At 39.6% G+C, this 21,114-nt stretch overlaps 7 protein-coding genes across 7 annotated transcripts in view; 1 reads left to right on the forward strand and 6 right to left on the reverse strand.

The window, feature by feature from the left end:
- Positions 1-4,166: 4,166 nt before the first annotated feature.
- Positions 4,167-4,376, reverse strand: BATDEDRAFT_87663 (uncharacterized protein; the record flags this gene model as incomplete). The annotated part of the gene is made up of 1 exon (XM_006678196.1): positions 4,167-4,376. One exon carries the CDS (start codon positions 4,374-4,376, stop codon positions 4,167-4,169), a length of 210 nt encoding a protein of 69 aa, XP_006678259.1.
- Positions 4,377-6,137: 1,761 nt separating this feature from the next.
- BATDEDRAFT_36854 (uncharacterized protein) lies at positions 6,138-8,152 on the reverse strand. The gene is made up of 5 exons (XM_006678010.1): positions 7,795-8,152; positions 7,565-7,715; positions 7,113-7,469; positions 6,643-6,956; positions 6,138-6,523 (listed from the first exon to the last, which is right to left on the reverse strand). Exons 1-5 carry the CDS (start codon positions 7,926-7,928, stop codon positions 6,244-6,246), a joined length of 1,236 nt encoding a protein of 411 aa, XP_006678073.1. The 5' UTR covers positions 7,929-8,152; the 3' UTR covers positions 6,138-6,243.
- Positions 8,153-8,245: 93 nt separating this feature from the next.
- BATDEDRAFT_87662 (uncharacterized protein) lies at positions 8,246-11,581 on the reverse strand (the record flags this gene model as incomplete). Its single annotated transcript, XM_006678197.1, has 4 exons — positions 8,246-9,204; positions 9,276-10,998; positions 11,090-11,403; positions 11,569-11,581. 4 exons carry the CDS (start codon positions 11,579-11,581, stop codon positions 8,246-8,248), a joined length of 3,009 nt encoding a protein of 1,002 aa, XP_006678260.1.
- Positions 11,582-12,950: 1,369 nt separating this feature from the next.
- Positions 12,951-15,119, reverse strand: BATDEDRAFT_1094 (uncharacterized protein; the record flags this gene model as incomplete). Its single annotated transcript, XM_006677634.1, has 4 exons — positions 12,951-13,130; positions 13,210-14,106; positions 14,143-14,775; positions 14,916-15,119. Coding segments are annotated over 4 exons (1,914 nt in total), but the record flags the coding sequence as incomplete, so codon positions are not given.
- A 1,349-nt stretch (positions 15,120-16,468) lies between these two features.
- Positions 16,469-16,989, forward strand: BATDEDRAFT_87896 (uncharacterized protein; the record flags this gene model as incomplete). Its single annotated transcript, XM_006678097.1, has 2 exons — positions 16,469-16,647; positions 16,785-16,989. 2 exons carry the CDS (start codon positions 16,469-16,471, stop codon positions 16,987-16,989), a joined length of 384 nt encoding a protein of 127 aa, XP_006678160.1.
- A 535-nt stretch (positions 16,990-17,524) lies between these two features.
- BATDEDRAFT_34866 (uncharacterized protein) lies at positions 17,525-20,141 on the reverse strand (the record flags this gene model as incomplete). Its single annotated transcript, XM_006677960.1, has 2 exons — positions 17,525-19,180; positions 19,468-20,141. The coding sequence occupies 2 exons, from the start codon at positions 20,137-20,139 to the stop codon at positions 17,525-17,527; spliced, it is 2,328 nt and encodes a 775-aa protein (XP_006678023.1).
- A 247-nt stretch (positions 20,142-20,388) lies between these two features.
- Positions 20,389-21,114, reverse strand: part of BATDEDRAFT_87661 (uncharacterized protein) — a gene marked incomplete at both ends in the record, with an annotated part of 2,019 nt that continues 1,293 nt past the window's right edge. The window contains 3 exons of the mRNA XM_006678198.1: positions 20,389-20,652; positions 20,745-20,867; positions 20,966-21,093. Of these exons, the coding sequence (XP_006678261.1) occupies positions 20,389-20,652; positions 20,745-20,867; positions 20,966-21,093 (515 nt within the window). The remainder of the gene's footprint in view (positions 20,653-20,744; positions 20,868-20,965; positions 21,094-21,114) is intronic.

A 21,114-nucleotide genomic window follows, 5' to 3' on the forward strand; every position in this document is an offset into this window, starting at 1 on the left:
ATGATTGGACACGATTATATTATTTTGATCGTCAATCTATCAAATAAACCTTGTTCGTAAATAATCGGAAATTGTGAGTGCCAATATAAAGCTTATTTTGGACTATTGCGTTTTAAAAACAACAAACAATTATAAAACAGTTTGCTGAAACTGAATTTATTATTAAGCCTGCATTTGTTTAAAATGAAACCATTTTAGTAATCGACTCACAATTTCCGATTATTTACAAACAAGGTTTATTTGATAGATTGACGACCAAAACAATATAATCGTGTCCAATCATTCTGCATTCATGAGTGATAGTATGGTACAAAAACTGCCAGTTTTTGGTTGCAATCTGGAACATCAATACTGGTGAATATCACAGTATGCGTTTCTAAACCTGCACAAGTTATCATATTCACGTTTTATATGCTGATCAATCAGGCTCAACAGTTTGGATCGTTACTATACAAAGCCACTCAACACAAAACAACCGTTCGTGATTAAATCTATGCAAAGTCATGTTATACAATATCAGCCAAATATCATTGTAAAATGGAGTTTATTCATTCCAAAATTCAAGTTTAAGCTAGTTGATGCAACTTGAACAGGCTCTAGAACGAATGCTGGCACACAAATATAACCAAAACATTTATTCATCAACGCAGTGTCCTGATCCACCGTTAATAGCAATGTCGCATCTTTGTCCTGTGTGACAATCTGTGTCATCAATGCAACGACGTGGAGCAGTAAGTGGACTAGGAGTAGCAGCGACACATGCGACAAGAGCAGTAATGAATGCGACGATAGTGAATTGCATAGTTGGTTGGATTAGATTGGATTGGATTGGATTGGAGTAGATCGAGATGATGTTTGATGAGTTTAAAATCTTGGTAAACCCTGTCTTTTTATATTACAAATTTGCCTGGAACAATCAGGAAAATCGTACTTGTGATCACAACAAAGGGAGACTAAACTAAACCAGTATGACGCCAAGTAAACTACATTTACTTGCACATTTCAGTCAAACAAAGTGCACATGCTTTTAGGCACTGTTTAGCAGTGCATTCAAACACCGGATTGTGGAGCGGCCTGATTGTGAGCATAGATTCCGCAAAACAACAACAAGCAGGGCTTAAAGGATGCTTTTGGTTTTAATGGTCAGGGTGTCCAAATGTCAGGATAAAATATCCGTTACTGGAATATCTGTTTTGCTTGTTCAATACAGCTCGATCACAACCCTGACCCTGATCCATTTAAACTTTGATAGTAATATGCTGTAAATGCATATTGGAATATGACAATTGTGGACTCCCGTTTAGTTTGGTCAACACAATTCAATAGCGACTGGAGTATTATTCTAGACAAGTTGTGTTGCAAGTTCGAATGTCAGCAATGCAAGTATAATATAATTGCTGGAGTGTAGGATAATACTGCTAGATCACTTGTGATGCCATCTCGGTGATATTACTAAACTTGCGTCTGGTGTTATATTTCAAACTACTCAATCAGATATAAAATATCAGCTCAATCAACTATATCAGTATCTACCACACATGAACCATTGGCAGATTAGATCTTTGTGTGATTAAATTTTGGTCTAAACGAAATACATGAGTTTGAATGCGGTCCAAACTACAACACCAATATCTACTCAAACATGTCGAGTAACTGGTTGGTGATGCGCTGTTTTTGAAAGAATACTCTGGGTTTACTCGGATGACTACAACAATAGATGTGTTTAGTAGTCTAAACATATTTACAATAATGGACCGTATCGAGCTGCATTGTCACAACTAGTACGTGGTTGATGCTTTTTGGTAGTGATGGCCAGTACAAACCATATACGAGGATTACTGATAATAATGCGGCCATCAAAGCAATATTTGCCACATCAGCTCAAAACATTAGTAATAAATATACCGCTATATATCATATTATATCAAAGCACACAACACTGCATCAGTATTGTATCAGTCATACAAGACACTGCCAAAACCAACTTTAATCAACATGTTGAAATGTGTTTATCGTACAGGAATCAGCAATCAATGATTGAATGAAGATTTGAATTATACGATTAAATACCGCTGATTACTTGATCGATAATGAACAACATTGATTGTTGTATAGCCGAGTGTTCCACAGTACAAACTATTGGATATCATTGTCCAAACTTGAACGACACTATGATATGCTTGACAAGCGTAATGTCCAACAGTGTTCAATAGCGGCATAACTGTTTGCTGGACAAGCTGTTGATTTGCAGTAATGAGATGTGCATCACCTATAACATTGGATGCAATTGACGAGTTGTAACCACCAGTCAACACACATCGATATGTTGGTGATTGTATTGACTAGCCGTCATGATCTATTGATGAGAAATATAATCCATATTGATTATGACGTGTTGCAACTGGTTGATATATGCAGATTCGACTGATGATCGAGTATATGTTGATGTGTAACTCGGTCATTGTTGGTTTGAGTTGGTCATTGCTACCGTTTGTATATGTTGAACCTGTTGAACAATATATTGTCATGTCGCATCAAATCGCACTACATTTAGACTGCAATCATTGGTTTGTTGGTTTAGTGATCGATTCGACTCACATTTATACAATTTGTGGTCACATTCAACTGTAATGGCCATAAATATGCATTGCTGATTGACACGCATATATCGACATGTATCAGACTCAAATATGGTGTATATCAGTTGCATATACCAGTCACTGATTCAATTGATGATGATCGATTAGTCAATCGATTGGATATCAACACCAATGTCAGTCCATTACCACATGGATACTTGCAGCTGTGACTTGTGTTCAGTCAGTAATATTGAATGTCGTGACTTGATGAGCATGATATGTTGGTCAGCTGTATTACAACACGGTCAATAGCATGCTGGTGATTTGTTGTGCTGTCTGACTTCATCTATGGTGTCAGAAGTAATGTATTTGTATTGGTCATGACTTGTGTGTAGTGATCTGAATAACAATGTACTCGATACTTGGATAATCGACCAACATTGTGTGCAAAACCATACTACTCGTCCCAAAATAAATCCCATTTACAATCATTATTTTTAATGGTCACAATGGTTCAATACGCTTTTGAAACCGACAAAAACAATCGATTCAATCAAGTGTCAGTCTACAACTGCACTGCTGATCAAACTGCATTTGAAAAGCCTAAATAACCCAAACTGGATTGAATCAGTCACACCAAACAAAGTGGCGAGTATCGTTTACTGTGTCCAAGATTAATGGAAAGCAAACGTTTGGTCCATATCTATTTTGGATTGGCCTGTACCATCAAAGTCAAAATTCTTGTTGATAGCTTTAGCAGTGGAATGTGTATGGTTTTATTTAATGAAAAATAACCGATTTCTAATCACATTGACTTGTGATATTTCGCCGTGTATTATGGTTTAATTGGAACATATTCAGAATCATATCGAATCCAAACAGGAAGCAATCAAATGCCACTTTAAAAACCAAGTGTTTCAATGCTGTAAAATCACTGTAGATTGTCAAAAACAACATGATCCGAGACTCTCGAGGTTTCCAGTACATTTTGGAATTATCCAATATACTTGCATTAGGTTTTGATTCAAACTGCCAAAACACATATCCAATCACGTCTTGCAGTCATCAGTTTTGGGATGGGGTGTAAATGGTTGTTTGATAGTCACTTGAAATGCCATCAGTTGGGTTCCAAATGAAATAATCAAACCCAAAATGGTTCGGAGATTTGGAAGAGTCGTGGCATTGTTTTTGAATGATGATTTTGGAGGCAGCTTGTTTCCAAAGAAATAAGCAGTATTTTCGATTTGATCGTTCTTTGGAACAAGATTTCCAGTTGGAAATTCGATATTGGTAGTATTGCTCAATCAAAGTGGAAATAAATGACAACTCCAACATAGTCGTGATATACTTTTGAATGATTCTCACTTTGGCATCGTTGGTGTAATCATGCCCCTTCAAAACAAGCTCGGCAACAGATCCAAAAGGAGTCGCAAGATTTTTACCATAGTATTCCAGCAATACCTCGCGAGTAACGGAATTCAAGATAGTAATGATTTATGCTCAATCTTGACATTTTCAAGCAAGTAATGAGCACACCAGGCTTTGAATTCACCATCTTCAAATCGGTGGTTTGAAATATCGAGTATGTCATCCTTTCATTTTGGTATGATATCCATCGTTATTGACTGATGCTGAAATAATGAGTTTGATGTTTGATTCACGGTTATCAGCAAGAGTACTGATGATGTTGAATGGAAAGTTCTTGACAACAGATGCATTAAATAGTGCATTGTGCTGGTTGAAAATGACAATCTGTTGAAGATTCCTGGTATTGATGTATGGAATCAGAGTATCCATCATTTCCTGCTTTTCTGATTCGACGACGGCTTTGCACCAACCCACAATAGTTTTCCCATCAAACGAGTCATTGTAGAATGTCGTTACAGGCTCATTCAACAAGCAATAATAAGAGCAATGTCTCCCCACGGCACAATCATTGATGCAGGTGACTCTGTATCTTGATCGATTCATGCAATAATCAGCAGACAGCTCTCTCCAACTCTTACAGGACCTCAAACATCAATCCCAGTATTTCTTGTTATCGAGGTCAATAACTTGATTTTTTAAAGCAGTGTAAGACTATCACATAATCACATACAGCCTTCATTACCAACATCAAACCTGTACTGAAGGTGATACGGAGAAATCAAAGGAAGAAACAAAATGAGAGTGGAATACAAGGGATTGGATTCAGCACTACTTGTGGTTTTTAGCAAACTCTTGAACTGCTTTTAGTGATGAAAGAGGCAGACAAGGGAATTCTGGAGTTACTTGACTGATTGGTCGTTTTCTTGGGTTTGGTTGATGTTCTGTTGAAAGTATTAGAAATGATGAAATAAAAAGTAAATACAAGGGAAAGAAGCTTTTTACTTTTAAAAGACTGTTGGACTCGTTAATTGTTCAGTATTAGCAATTCCAAATAGGTTTGGAATCTTGGCATTTTAGACAAATAGTCTATTCATCAAGACAATGAGATCAACAATTGTCAATTCAATCCAACTGGTCAATACTATCATTTCAATTGATTACAACATTCATATAATGACTCGGATCAAGTCTTTTACTCAACATTGTAATATCAAATGTTCAGATTGAGCTTGATTGTAATGCAACCATTGTCTCGACTTGACATGACCATGTCAGACTTGTATACACGACTGACCTGATTAAATAACCATTCAAACACCGTCAGATTGTGTATACACACATGTTTAGATTCCATTTTGATTGTTGGTCAGTCCAACTCAATTGTTGCAGATCATCATTTTAATACTCAATTATTGAATTTGTAAATATGCCACAAAGCATGCATTGGCATGCTGAATCTGACAAGTGGATGTGAATTGTTCCAATCAACACATGGATTGGATTGAACTGGAACATTGTCATTGATTGCAGTCACTGTTAAACAATCCACTGTAATACATTGATAGTCTCGACATCAACATTGTCATTCGTGTCGAGTTGTATGTAATGCGAGTTTCAGCAACCTGGAAAGTGTGACAGTATTTACCGAGATTTGATGTATTTCTTGGTTTATCGCATCATCAACTTGAACAGACACTAAACATGGTGACTGTTTTTTGAGTTGTTACATTTCCCAACTCCTTTATCTACTCGAGTTAAAGCATAATAGTTGTGGAAACTCTTGTTTTGCAAGTAATAGCTGCAATAGTATTTCTCAGTTCTTACTATGCGGGAATATGAATCTCAATTTTGAATGCATTCACGTAAAATGAAACACATTTATTTTGGTGATTGTCACTACTTTACTTTGGGATAGACAATGGTTAGGTATTCACATTTTCTATTAGAAATTGACGGTTCAATAAACATACCGATCATCACTTTCTCCACATTTGGCGTCGTTATAAATTATACGATCACCGGATTCTGCATTGCAATTCATATGTTGATTTGACTGGTTTGATATCGTCGATACAACTCTGTACACACACATTTGTTATATTCTGAATCACATATCAGTAATGCAACTATGCATGCCAATCACCACCAGCAATACCACTCAACGTTGTCTAGTGCATTGAAAACAACCATGACATGAGATTGGCCGTTTATTATGTATTCTGGCACCTATTTAGTGATCCATTTTACGTGGATAAATGTAAATGCAATCAATACTTCAATTGTTAAAAAACACAATTCAAGAACCAAGCGAAATTGTCAGATCTTCTTCAACATCATCATCCTCTGGTCGTGGTCCAAGAACACCTTGTGCTGCACGCCGTTCAGCTTCTTCCTCTATTTCGACTTCCTCTTCAATATCAGGTAATGGAAAATGCAATATGGCTGCAACACCAGTCAACTGTGTAAGCTGCTCTCCAGACGTATGAAGTGATGAAAAAATCAACACATTTCCACCTGCTGCACGCACCGTTTCAACCAGGTTGATATATTTCTTTCGTTCCGTTACATTAGCAGATCTGTATAGTGTGATTATAGTAAGTAAATAGTATCATTCAGTTTTTCAACTGTAAACACATAAAAGGTGAATCCATAAACAAAGCTACACCAATATCTATCAAGAGACTCGGCATCTTACCGAAACAATCCATCAGTAATCATCAATGAAGCAATCGCATTACGCTCTGCTGCTTTCAAAACATGGCGTACTCCATAGAATGCTTTGGCGGGCTCATTAAATAACATTTTGTAAAAGTTTTCAAGAGTACGCAACTCGCATGCGTATTTTGTATCACTTAGTCGAGTTTGGATTGCAGGTTCCTGCAGGATTTCAGCTAGTGCATGCTTATGACCCGATGAGCAATGAACCAGCACAATTTTACTCTTGTTTTCCAAAAGCACTTTGCTGTTCATTTTGATGGCATTCTCCATCAAATACTTGTAAAAATTATCCTGCGTTATCCATAAAAATTCACAAATCAAGTCAGTGTTGGTACAACTAGATCAGATAAAACAGATCTTGCACACATTGTTCCAATTAAACATCATGACGTGACTAGTAAATACACACCATTCAACATAAAAACAAATCAAGCTGGTTTATATTACCTTGACAAACCCAGGACTAGCAATCAGCAATGCCTTGACAATAGTAAAATCAACATGACGAATAACAGCTTGCATGATCTGATCATAAAAGCGATTGAGCCCCTTATCGTGATCGGTCGTAGTGCCTCGTCGCTTTCGAGGAATATTAGTTTCTATTCGCTGTCGAACAACTGTCATGTTTTCAGTCACCAGGCATACATTTGCAAATCCTTCTTGAAGAACAACTGCTGCAATATCAGCGCGTTTGGATACATCGCATGCATTCTCTATACGCTCCAGAGAAATAATATCCCACTCTTGTTTTCCAAGTGTGTAGGGTCGATTGAGCTCCAAATCAATAGTGTGATAAGCACCCAGCTAATATAGAAACATCAGTCAGATGAATCAATGAGAATCAAAGTCTCTGTCTGTTCAAGGTTCCAGTATGGATATGCAGTACATAAATGCAATACCTTGACATGTTTGTTTTCAACAATATTTCTGCCATTGACTCGGAGTACGGCTGCTTGAGTATCAAAATACACATCTTCAACAGACACAGTCAATTGAATCCGAACCGAAGATTTGTCAGTGCTGCCTGTAGAGCTCTCTGATACAATTCGACTATAGACAAGTTCAATAGGTTTGGATGAGTATCCTGACGTTATACCCAACACAGAATGTACAGTCATAAGTCATCTACCGAACAGTGGATGCCTTGAGTTGATCCCCAGCACAAAGCAGGTTGTATGTATGCCACATGTCCTCGCCTTCTTCTGGAACCAAAGTGACAGTTCCAGAAGAGTCTCTTTCAATATGTTTTGATAAAAGCTTCATTGTTACAAGGTGTAGACTAGCGCAGTATGGAATAAGTATTCAGGTATCCGGCAACAAAACCATAGGCAGCTCAATGAACTCGAGGTCAATGAACCAAATTCGCCGTGTTCACGTAAAACGAAACACTTGTGATTCTGCAGTCATTGCTTGAAATATGTTGTGCTTGCTGGAAACTGATTTTGATATTCTCGACTCTTGAATAAACTCAGCGTTCGTTAATGCTGGATTTGGAGATTCTGTTTGGTTTTATACAGAACGAGCACTAAAAGATGAGTGGGAATCAAGAGCACAAATGCAATTTATTGGAAATAATTGATTCAGTGATACGACTCATCACTGTGTTCACCTAGATTCAATGGTCCAAATGAGCAACTACGCATCAGACGCGCATAGACTCTCGGTGAATGATGCTCATCGTCAGTATCCGTATAATCTGAAAATATTCTAGATGCAGTCATTCTATTAGTCAAGAGCTGATTTGATGATAACATGGATTCAGACGGACTTGAGATAGAATTCGATTCTATATTGGTAGACCTCAATGTAAATATTGCATTCTTGGGTGCTGTTTTGATAATGTGACCATGAAATCTTCCTTGTACATCAGTTCGACGTAAAGACTGAAAACTTTGGCTACGTCGCCAAACAGTCTTCATATGTCGAGGCTTTAGACTATGTTGTGGATCAGAATTGATCAAAATCGGTGTTTTATCAGAATCACATTTAGACTCGATATCCACTTGAGATGAAAGCCGTTTGATACTCTTCAATGATGTTACAGGCACATCATCGTCAGTCGTAGCATATGCTGGCCGAATCAACTCATTGTTTTCACTGAAAGACCGTCCACGAGATTTTTGAGAAATATGCGTTTCATACGAGGATCTTTCGACGCATTGTGTATCATGGCCTCCAGATAAAAGACTTGATTTATTTTGACAGAGATTATCAAGAGGAAACTGAGATACGAGGCTAGACTCGAGTGTGTGATTATTGTCGTCATTAATTGAGGTTGTCGATCGAGCATTTAGTGTGTTACTGTAATGGTCAGCATGAGCAAGGTTGGAACCTTGGTTGGCTAGATTCGGTTTGGCTGATGCAATATCCAAAACGTGTGTGTGATTTTGATTGGCAGTCTCACTTTCCATATCAGTTGAAAATGGCGTGGAATGTGGACAGCTTTTTAAAGGCAAAGGCTTTGAAAAACAGCAGCATGTATCATTGTGCATTTCACAATTATCCGAGCTTTTTATAGGACTGTTCAACACCGAGACATCTATTAACGCAAGCAATTGAAAGAGTAAGTTTACGAAAATAGTGAAAATACGTTAAAAAATACAAACTAACCTAGTGGTGATACATGAGCCGAGTCTTGCTCCACATATACTGAATGAATTGACCTGTCTGGGTCAACTGTTGAAATTGACACTCTTTTTTGTAAGAATCCGTCAATGCTTCCAAGTGCAATACAACTAGAACGCATATCAGCAGTCTCGACTTTCATTCCCATTTCAATAGCTTTTTTAGTTAGTGTATCGATTGAAGCATCAAGATCAGCTGTTAAAAAGTCGTATGCCCCAAAGGTTTTTACGCGAAGCACAGGTGGAACGGACTCGTCCATTGCATATCGATTCAGCGACTCTTGATCAGATTCGCTTTTATTTCCAGCTTCTTTGGATTCTGATAGTCCAAGTACGCCATTTAATTCTACTGCCACATACGTTTCCTTACCTGGTGAATCGGTATTGAAGGAGGTGGACTCACTTTGAGACAAAGAATCGACTGTTTGGCATGATATAGCCTTTAAGCTAGAATCCAACAACTGTTCGCGTGGCTCAAGGGTTTTTTTGTAGTAGATTAAATACTTTAACGCAAGCCCAATAATCAGGCATGCTAATAACAGTACGCCAATGATAATTAGCACTCGCACTGGTATACTGAGTGACTTGAACCCAGATGGCCCAGAATCTGCTACGGATCGCTGGAGTTGAGGTTTCAAGCAGAAACTAGGAGGATTTTCAAATTCAGTGCACAACACACACGCATTTTTTGAAGGATAAAAGAAATGGCCAGTGTCGCAATTGGTTTTGTTTGGAGTGATATCAGCAAGATATGAGCCATTTACCAAATCCACAACCCAAGTATTAACTACTGAATTGGCAATGCGCAGTAATCCCATAGAGAAAGTTGTAGATTGCGTGGCAAGACCAATTGTACTGACAGACTCATTGATGCTGTTTTGAGAATCGAGTTTGGAACCAATGGAAACTGTTTTTTTGAAAGAAGCACGTGTCTCTTTGTCCACATTAATGATATACAATTCTTTCTGGTCTGCTGGCTGCACAAGGATGGATATTCCAGAAAAAGATGCATCATTAAAAGTGGTGGAGGATGATGCACATGAAATTGAAACAACAGTGTCTGCAGATGATATCAACAATGAATTCTGGCCAAGCATTTGAAATGGCTGTTGGGTATAGGATCTAATGACAAGTCCCTGACCATTAATGTCTACCATAAACATGTACACGATAGAGTTGCACACTTGTATAGGCTTTCTAGTCATTTGAGCTTTATCTGCAAGATATCTATATGTTTCTAAAAATCGGGTCGTGAGTATCTCGAGATCTAAAGTGATACTGGAAGAGTCGGCTACGTTGATTTGTTTGATAAAGTAGCCATTTAAACGAGCCACAGTTCCAACTATGTACACGTAGTTGTTGCTTGATGCAATATCAACTGGAGTCTGATCAGCTAGAAACTGAGAGAGCTGTGTATATGCTCCAGATTCAAAACTCTTCGTCGGTGTTATCCACAATCCCCTAGCTGAAGAGAGTATAACGATCGAGGTTGGAATAGTGTCATGTTTTGCCACTGCTATTGAAGTGCATTCCCCAATTTGAGAATCAATCTTGCCTGTATACAAAACATCCATGGTTGTAGTATTGACCAAAGACACCGATTGCCCTAATGATCCATTGTATAGGATATACAGCTGATTAGATGACTCATCCAACCCTATTCCTTTAAACCGTGCACCAGTAGTAGAGTTGGCAGCACAAAAAGCTGCCTGTTGATAATCAGTGTAATGCAAAGTTTGTCAAAAATTGAATTAGCTTCACCATCCAAATTAGATTCAACTACAGTTGTAAATCTCCTACCCTTGGATTTGGAGGTGCATTAGATGATGGCATAATAGTACCACTTGTTGTGCTAATAATGATGCCTGACTGGCCAGCAGCACAAATGGGAACATAAGAAATTACTCCGTATCCACCATTTGATGTACCATAAAAGTATACTGGACTTTCGGAAACGCTTAAATGTGTCGGTGAAGCAGTGGATTGTGTCTTTGTATTAGTAGCCAATGTGCGTGGTATTATACGACTTGCCGTCGATCTTCTGCCAAAGCGAGTAGATGTGGTAGTGATGCCTCTTGATTTAGAAATAGAATGTGCAGTGACGTGAATAGGCACTGCCGAGTCGTGAGTTGAGCAGTCCGAGTTCAACGAGGTTTAAAAGAATTAGATGCGATAGTCAGTGATACAAGACATATAAATAGGTTAGAATACAGTTCATTGGCTTTGATGGACAGGGTTGGACCCAATCGTTTAGTCTTTATATTTGGTCGAGATCTTACATGGAATTAGCATAGATGCGAGCATAATTCGGAATAAATCTCCAATTTGGAAACCAGTGTAAACACTTTCTAACATACTGTCCAGAACAATACTAGAAGCTGTAGGCGGATTGGATAAACTGTTTCCAAGAGTATAAAATAGGCCCTAGTTCAGCAAGTTATTGGTAAAAAAATACCAGAGCCAACTACTGAGCATACATTGGGTTATGGAAAAACACCGACAGCAGTGTCCATACATGAGGGATATAGTGTTTAGAGCAAAATGAGGGGGTTGAATATGTTTAATATGAACAGGGCTTTGCCACTTTATCAATCCCTTCGTGTCAATCAATGCTACTGATAATTTTACAACCAAGGGCAATGGTTTGTGTCGTGTTTAATAAACTTCACCATGACTACCATTCGGATATATCTGCATCAAGATTTCATGATACGTAAGGCCAAATCATGATAAAAATGGGATGGGTATATACTTTTTCAACAGCTAAATTTCATATAATTTCATGATTGATGGTCGCTGCAAAGGCAACTCTAGAAAAGATGGCTGGATGAAATGCCAATTGCCCAGGTTTAAATAAATAAAAGACTCGGTGTCTATAAATTGTGGTTTCAGCCTATTTGTCCAGTTTTTATTCAAGCTCCGACAAACTGCAATGTTTAAATAGCTAAAACCAGTTGTGGACCCATTGAAACAAGCGGCGTTGGCCACGATCATTTTTCGGATTAGTACGGTGAGCGCCTTTGTCATCATCATCCTTATTGCCTCTACCCCTACGACCCTCGCGTATGTTGCATTCAGATATACGTCGCTCCTTGTCTTCCAGCTTGTCAGTACACGTACCATCTCCTTTACTTGACGCCAATTCAATCTTGGCATAAGCAGCTTGTTCAAGCAGCATGTCACCCTGAACCATCATAATCTGTCCACGGCCAGGCTCGTCATCATGAATACACACGGGCGAAAGAGTAGTTTCAAAAGGAATGGCTCCAGCATTACCAACATGAAACGGCTTGGTTGATGCACCAAGAGTAGAAATCAAAAACGCATATTTGAACGCTAGATCTTCCAGATACGAGTATTGTCCAGAATTTCCTCCATGGCCTGCATCGTCAATACGAAGCAGCAGCATGCGTTCATTTTTAGATTTTTGAACATTCGATGCCACCAACCTGCTACTGTCCCTGCATCCCTGCAAATTGGAAATTCCCGTTTGGGAAAGTGTTGTATGAATGTTGCCAGCGCTGGTATGGGAAAGATTGCTGTCGTCACTTCCAGTAATATTATGATTTGGACTAAGACTGTGATTGCAGTTTGGTGAATCTACTATTTCAGCTGTCAGCTGTACAGCTTTGCGTGCCGCAAGAACTTTGCGCCGTTCATTGCGCATTTTAGCAACCCATTTAAGAGGTTCGAAAAAGGCTACACGAGGATCATTCATTCCCCCGATAACGAGAAGATGCGGACATTGAAAGTCTGCAAGACGCTCACCATTAACATTTGTGTATGGACAGTAGGTTTTCATCACGTTGTAAATTTCCTTATCGTTGGGATTTCCCCATTCCTACACGAATTGGGTACAGCCGGATTAGATCCATTCAAATAGCTCATTTTACAAAGCAAATCACCGACAAAGGTTTTACCTCGTACTCGAACGCAGTCCATGGAATGGTCGAGTCAAACATGGTGTTGATTACATCTACAAAGGGTACTTCTGTCAATGCTGCCTCGAACAAATCCGGTCGCATTGTAACAGCAGCACTAACCAATAACCCGCCTGCTGACCGACCGTAAATGGCCAATTTTGAAGAATCGGTGTATCCTTCTTTGATCAAATGTTCACCAGCGGAACAAAAGTCGTAAAATGTATTGGGTTTTTTTGCCAATTTTCCCTCCTCATACCACCCATTTCCCATATCAGCACCGCCGCGAATATGTGCAATAGCATAGATAAAGCCACGGTCCAAAAGCGACAAGCGGGATGACGAAAACACTGGGTTGGTGGGAGACCCATACGCACCATACGAATGAAGAAGAACTGGATTAAGCTGCGGCGGATTCATATTCATACCCAAAAGATCGCGTCGAAATACAATAGAAATCGGAATCGCAGTACCATCTACTCCTGTAGCAAACAATCGTCGTGAGCTGTATGCGTTTTGATCGTACCCAGCCAACCCACCCACTTTTTCCTCGTGAACAACGGACATGGTGCGCTTATCCATGTCATAATCAATGACTTGTTTGGGTTGGACAAACGATGTGTAGGTAAAGCGCAAAATATTGGTGGTGAATTGCGAAATCTTGGTCAGGTTAGCAACCTCTTCGTCCAATGAACCTGGAAGCAAAGAGTAGACCACTTCTGAAAACCCAATGTAATGATAGTTTGAAAACCCTGGAGTAGTAATATCAACAATGCGAACGTTTGGTAAACAATTAGATCGCTCAAATACAATGAGATGGTTTTGTCGTAGTTGGAAATCCTCAATTAGAACAAAATCACGATGCTCAATAACAGGTTCTCGCTGGGAACGTAGATCCTCCAATGTAGCCGTGTCTGTTTTCAAATTGGATACTATAGGAATACGATATAACCAATTGTTTTTTCCATTTTCGTTGGTAAGAATGTAGAAATAATCTTGATGGCTATCACAAATATACTGGATATTCTCTTGACGTGCAAACAGTAGATGGGGCAGATCATTGTTGTCATGGGCTGAAATATATCGCACCTCTGAGGTGATTTGTGCAGAAGAATTCAGTATGATGTAGTTGCCGTTTGATGTAGTTGTAAGCGAAAGATAAAACATTTCATCAGCTTCATCGTAGAGAATCACATCATTGGAAACTAGAGTGCCGATACAATGGCGTCTGAGTTGATAAGCACGCTCGCAGCCATCCAAGACAGTATAATATGCACATGATCCATCATGAGAAAACTCGAAATCTTCATATGCATCTTTAATCTGATCCGAAAACACCTTTTTAGTTTCAACCACCATAAATGAGACAGTATAACGCTCATTTCCAGAAGAGTCAATGCCGTAAGCTATCAACCATCCATCAGGCGAGTGTTTCAAAAACCCAACACGAAAAAAAGATGCGTTTTTGTATTCGTCCGAATTGGCCAAAACGTTTTCATCAAAATAAACTTCCTCAACACCTTGGTTATTGACTCTGCAGTGAACATTGTATTCTTTTCCAGGAATCTGAAAAACAGGTGAGATGACATGTTAAAGAGCAGGCTTGCAAAGGTATACAGAGATAATGATTTGACTCGAGTTTTACATCAAACGTAGCACATCACGAATGCAGTTTGGCTTAATGCATAGATTTAATCATGACAAACCTTTTTAGAATAGTATGACCATCCATCTGCAAGAACGACTTTTGCAGACTCTTGGCTTTCATCTAACCTAGAAACAAACTCCCTGTATAATAATTTCTGCAGCGGTTTTGTATCTTCTAGTATTTTTTCAGAATACTGATTTTCAGCTTCAATATAATCCAACACCTGTTGGTTGGATCGATCATTTAACCACCCAAAATCATCATGCCAGTTTTCTCCATGCACGTTTTGAAAAGAATAAGGCTTTGGCTCACATATTGGTGATGGTGGTCGTGTGATATGGCATTGTTTTGTAGCACGCTCCTTGTCTTGTAAATTTTCAAGAAGAGGTTTCAAAGTTGACCAGATCTGGTTACAAGATTCGGGATTAGAAATACACATGTGCTCTAAAAATGATGCAATGGATGGAAGAAGGTGCACTATATTGCTGGGCTCTTCAAGGACATACTTGTCGACACGATCCAGTTGGTCCAAAGGAGGATGGATTGGAGCAGTGACAAGTGGTACAGTATTACTTGGACTATTTAAATTGGTAATTGGACTCATAGTGGCAGAACATGGAGGGCAAGCTTCGGAAGTCGCGGCATGCGATGTATTAGTTGTGCTCTGGGTAGCGTTCAGAACCCCGTGAGTGTCAGCCATAGAGTTGTGGCGAGACAAACCAGTACTGGAATACATTGCATTAAAGATGGAACCATTAGGAATTACACTGGGTTTACTGTTGACAGCAGTAGCATATTTGAGACTGATGGACGAGGCGGAATTGGCAGCATTGTTGGATAATGGGAGCGTAGAATCGGGAGAAGTCTGCAAGAGCTTTCTACGGTTCAGACTTGGTGAACCCAACTGATACTCATCGTTGGAGCGCTGAGGAAGTCGAGGATTCATAGTTTTAGATATCAAATCTACGACTCGAGTATGAAATGATAAGGAATTAAAATCCGCTTGTATTTCTCAATAAACTTGAAATTACACTTTGGCTGCCCATGTTTGATTTAATTAAAATATATCGTCATCAACTCATGACACCAACAATTATAAAATGCTTTAAAGTACAATCAGATCTTGCTGCATTCACAAACTCATTAGTCACACTTTGCGATGTTGGCTGATGTAAACATGTGGTGGGATAATTGACCATTTTAGTGCTTTGACTCGGCTCACAACTAGCGACAATGAGGATGAAAATGAGAATGGTCAGCAACTACCATTCTTGGTGATGTTGACTCACTGGTAGATTATTGATTTGAATGGCATGTGCATTTATTGCTCGTGTCTTTTATACTGCAACGACAATCTGACCTGTCGAGTAATCTGCTATTCTTGATTCAGTCTAAAACAACATCACTCATTTGGTCTTGTTATGATACAATATTCAGCGTTCCATTTATAGTATATGCTAATCTAAAGTAATCGTGCAGTTTCACAAGGAATTCCTGTTGTTGAAATGCTGCAACAGTCTGTTTAATACCATCAGAATGGTTTCAAAATATAAAAGTAGAACTTTTTATTAACCAAAAAAATCCTATTCTTATTCACATCGTCGCTTGACAATGAAAAGGTCAGTCATGGCAACAACTAGCATCAATGCACATGCAGACAATCAAAACATGCATAATCAGATAGAAACGACAGATGAGCAAGCAAACCTATTACGACACAATTATCTTCGATTATGGGCAGGATTGATTTCAACCCATCCTCAGCCTGTCGACATCACCTTGAAAGATGGGTAAGTTGAGTCGCCTGGTAGACGATACTATGAGATGGACTGCATATGCTTAGATCATTGTGAATCATTCTACTGTTTTACATGTTCTAATTGACTTGCATTGAAATGGTTTATCTGGATATGCAATTTACTTTTAGACAAACACTACCTGCCATATTTAGAGCTACCAATTCTAGTCAGTCACTCATCAATGTATCGCAGCTTAAAACTCCACTGGGAACATATCCAGATGCTCAAATACGAATGCAGGATGTATGTATTCTAGGTTTCGATGTTTATCTGCCAGATTCGCTCTCCAGCAAGACGTGTACATCTGAACAGATTAATGAAACAATTGAATGAATAGCTATAGAAATAGTGTTTCAAAATATCAGATGCATGTACAGCCGTATTATGTAACATGTAATGCTGACAAGGGAGTCAATGCATAATAACAGCCAGTCGCATGAAATGATGGGTGCCAAATTGCTGGGAAATATTGTGGTCTGCTCTTTCTCGTGATAATCGGCATGTAGTTGCATTCCTGAACCGTACCATCTGGGTTTCTCAAGCTAAAGCGCGAACGTATGAGATGATCCTTGTTTGGAAGTCATGCATTGCAGTCCAAATATGGGGTTCGGCAGTTTTCAGTCCAACCCAATCTCAGTTTGCATTCTGAGTCTTGTGTTTTAAAGAATTCAAGTCAAACTATACAAGTGCAACGAATATTTAACCATTGTTTATTCCAAGGCAGAATAAAGGCAGTCAATGCAAGATGAATACAAGTGCTCCATTTTACGTGAGTACGGATTTAAATTGTTTATTCCAGACCCTCATATTAGAATACCGTTCCTATAGTGACTGTGCTGAAAGAAGGTATAGAGGGGAATAATAAAGGCTATGCATAACCTTCCCATGAATAACCCTCTGCATTTCCACGCTGACCCAACTCCAGTCGACCAGGTACACCCGCAAGCCCTTCCGTCAACTGTGGAGGCTGTGCAATATGACCTGGTAGAGCAAACTGCGACATGGGCGTGCCCTGTTGAAATGATGTCCTTCGCTGCAGATTCATGGGAAATCCTGATTGGTCTGGCATGGCGGAAACTGTGTTTCGGCGCTGCTCATTGAACGTTGTTGCAGCAGAGGTTGCAGCTACACCTGCCCCGATTGATTGCCGATCATTGGGTTTCATATTATAAATATTTGTAACTTCAGACTCCTCGGGAAGTTCTGACAAGCCTTCCAGATCTGATGCGTTTCTCTGATATGAAAAGTATCCAGCAGTAGACTGTTGGGATATAGAAGGATTAATTAAACCTACAGAGCTATTGGTGTCGGGGAAGGCTGTCATGGAAAGATCGTTATAACTGTGTTCCTGGCTGGGTGCACCCAACCATGTCTGTTGCTGGTTATTAAATCCTCCACTGCCAACAACACCGGTAGGATTGACCCGAACATTCAGATTGTTAGCATCACTTTTGATTAAATTGGATGGATCTCCATTAAAGAAATTAGGCTGGAACATTGCTCCAGACTGCATAGTGTGACCTTCTTCTTCTGTGATAATCTCGTTGATGTATTTTGGGTCATGCATAGCTCCATGAGAATCGTACATGACCTGGTTGTTACCATGAGCCAATCCCAAATCATGATACGACAGTTGAGAAGGAAAGAATCCTGGCAGATAGTGGAACGACGCAGATCGTGCACGAGCAAATCTTTGTTGCATTGCAGAATGAGCAACAGCGGCATTGGCCAATGCGGTAGGAGATGTGGCTGTTTCCATGGTGGCAGTGGTTCCTGCAACAGGTGTAGTCATTCCCTGATTCATAGCGCCATTTGCAACAGTGTTGTCATATTCTGACTCAAATAATCCAGATGAACCAAACTGTATATTTCCGTCCAAAGTGCGCCGTAATCCAACGATTTCAGGAGGTAATGTCCGCCCATTCTGATACGTGTGACGACGCAGCAAAGAAGGGTGGCGACCCTGCCCGATGGGTTCACCATTAACGGCTGCTGTGTTGGCAAGTTGACCAATGGATGTGTGTATGGCACCGATGTTATCTAAAGTGTGGATGCTAGTGGATCCAGAAATTGAAGTGGAGTTTAGATTGTCCTGAAAAGATCGGAGCGGGTCCATCATAGTTTGATGCTTATCAAATGAATTCATGCCAGCAGTAAAATCTGGTGAACCCCGAGGAAATAATTCGGTAGGAATCAAATGGTATCCAAGCTGTTGAGATTGCAATTGACCCGACTGAGACTGCTGAGATAACATGGATTGCTGGTTAGAAATGGCTTCAAACTGAGAGACTGGAGTTCCGTGACCAGACTCTAGCGGCGAAGTTCCGTCGCCATTTTTCATTGAAGATATAATCCCCTGGGCAATGCCGCGATTTGGATCACTAACCGATCTATGACGACTTCTACCTTTTTTTGGGAACGAAGTGGAAGAAAGAGTCCAGTAGGCACCTTTTCCTCGTTCATTTGCAGGACGAGCAACTCGTACAAAGTTTTTGTTTAAAGAGAGGTTGTGTCGAATAGAGTTCTAGTGTAAGGTTGGAATTGACAAGGGGTATGAGTTGTGAATTGGTTGATCAATTTCCAAGAGTTGATGTGGCGTGTAAAACAGATTGATACAAGATAGTCGAGTGATTGATGTTGAACGATTGAAGGGCAGGACATGAGCATGGAAGTTGATGGCAAGTCATGAATAAAAGTATAGAAAATAAAAGAGGTTAGCTTGAACAAGACTTGGAGACATGATACCAATAGGAATTTGACAAAGTTGAAAGACCTGGATACAGCGTAATGACAATAGAATGGTCAATGTACCTTCCAGCCCGAACCAGCGGTTTTAAAGTAAGGATACTGTTCCATTGCAAAGTTATAAATGCCATTGAGAGTGAGTTGACGACTTGCACTTCCTTCGATAGCATGGGTGATTATGGAGGAGTAAGGAATGGTTGGACGAGCATTAGAGTTGGAAGTAAACGAGTCCTGTTGCAGATGGTCGAGTGCAGGCGAAGTAGAATGAGACATGGACTGTCTTCGTTGAGAAGTGACAGGAAGCATGGGTCTCAATGATTCAGAGACTGTGCGACCTAATGCAGTTGTGGAAGTAGGAGTTGTGGAGTTTGCAGCCATATGAGAAGCAAAGGCAAGCTGAGATGAATCCAGAGGAAGAGTTTGAATGCTGGCAGCAGCAGTCTGGGCAAAGTTAAACAGAGCTTGGTGATGCTGCGCGTCCACAGGATTGTCGATGCCATTGGCATGGAAAGCAGAGTCAGACAGCAGTGGTGGAGAAGACAAGTCTGTAGCAAGTGCCAAAGAAGGTCTGCGATTGTACATTGCATTCGAGTACTGAACAGCATGAGGATCGCAGAGATCAGACATGGTTGAAGTAGAGAATGCAGGCAGTGGTGGAGGGAGATATGAGCCAATCGCAGAAGTCATGTCTACAGAGCAGGCAGTTGGTAACAATTGCTGCTCAATGGATGTAGTCATTTATTAGAGCAGCTTTACAAGAATACAACTGTATGAACACAAGTTGAATAAAACGCTGATTTGTGCAAGTCTTGGATGAGCTCGTGTGGCTGAACTCCAAAGCTCGCGTTTCACTTGGCTGCGCCTCTGTCACTTGAGCGAATGGTTTCTGTCTATTCTTTGGTCAGGGTTACGAGGGTGCTTTTTTATTGCTGTGAATTGTAATGGTTTTGATTTTGATTCTCGTTGATTCATTCATTCTCTTTCTTTTTATCTACGGTAAAAATGTCGTTTGAAATGAAACCATAATTGTAATATTCCACGATCAAAAGAACTACGAAATCCTTTCTTGTGACTATACTCCCATTCTCGTTTAACTATCTTGAATGCAACATCTTCATACGGTGGTCCTGCTATAAATCGTATCACTACCGTATCCTCCGATCCTACGTCTTTTTCAATCTTGTAGGTCGGTGCTTTGGTCTTGTCAATAAGATCAGGATAGAAAACATTGAATTTGTACCCTTGTACAACCTGAATAAGTGGTTCCAATTAATAGTATTCAACCGTTAAGCGTAATCTCTAAACTTGGCAATACATTCTATTCATAAACTAGACTTTTTTACCTTTGGTGGTGGATTATCATGATCGTAATGTGTTTGATTATACTTGTTCCATTCGTATCCAGTATGCACACGATTGAAATAACGTGGTTTACGTGGACGGTATTTGTCTTGCCAGAGATATGACTGATTTAAATCATGTTGATAAACAAAAATATTCAATGGTACAAGGTTATGATCGTAATTCAAATCATCGCTTATATCTACAACAAAAATAAACTCACTGCGGTGGCAACAGCTGCCTCATCCTTAAATACTGACTCATCAGCATCCATATCTCGAGCTGCCTCCTTGACAAATGCCTCCGCTATAAGATCCGTCTCATCCACACCTGCAACTTCTGCAAGCATGGCTATTTCATTGCGATCAGTTG

The sequence above is a fragment of the Batrachochytrium dendrobatidis genome (genome assembly GCF_000203795.2).
Source record: "Batrachochytrium dendrobatidis JAM81 unplaced genomic scaffold BATDEscaffold_4, whole genome shotgun sequence".
Classification (NCBI taxonomy): Eukaryota; Fungi; Chytridiomycota; class Chytridiomycetes; order Rhizophydiales; genus Batrachochytrium; species Batrachochytrium dendrobatidis.

Excerpts from the sequence above, each read along its gene's own strand:
- BATDEDRAFT_36854 (XM_006678010.1), bottom strand. The coding sequence starts at position 7,928 with ATGAAGCTTTTATCAAAACATATTGAAAGAGACTCTTCTGGAACTGTC. Across the intron at positions 6,957-7,112 it reads CTAGTCCTGGGTTTGTCAAG|GATAATTTTTACAAGTATTT; the intron begins GTAATATAAACC and ends TGGATAACGCAG. Across the intron at positions 6,524-6,642 it reads ATTACTGATGGATTGTTTCG|ATCTGCTAATGTAACGGAAC; the intron begins GTAAGATGCCGA and ends CACACTATACAG.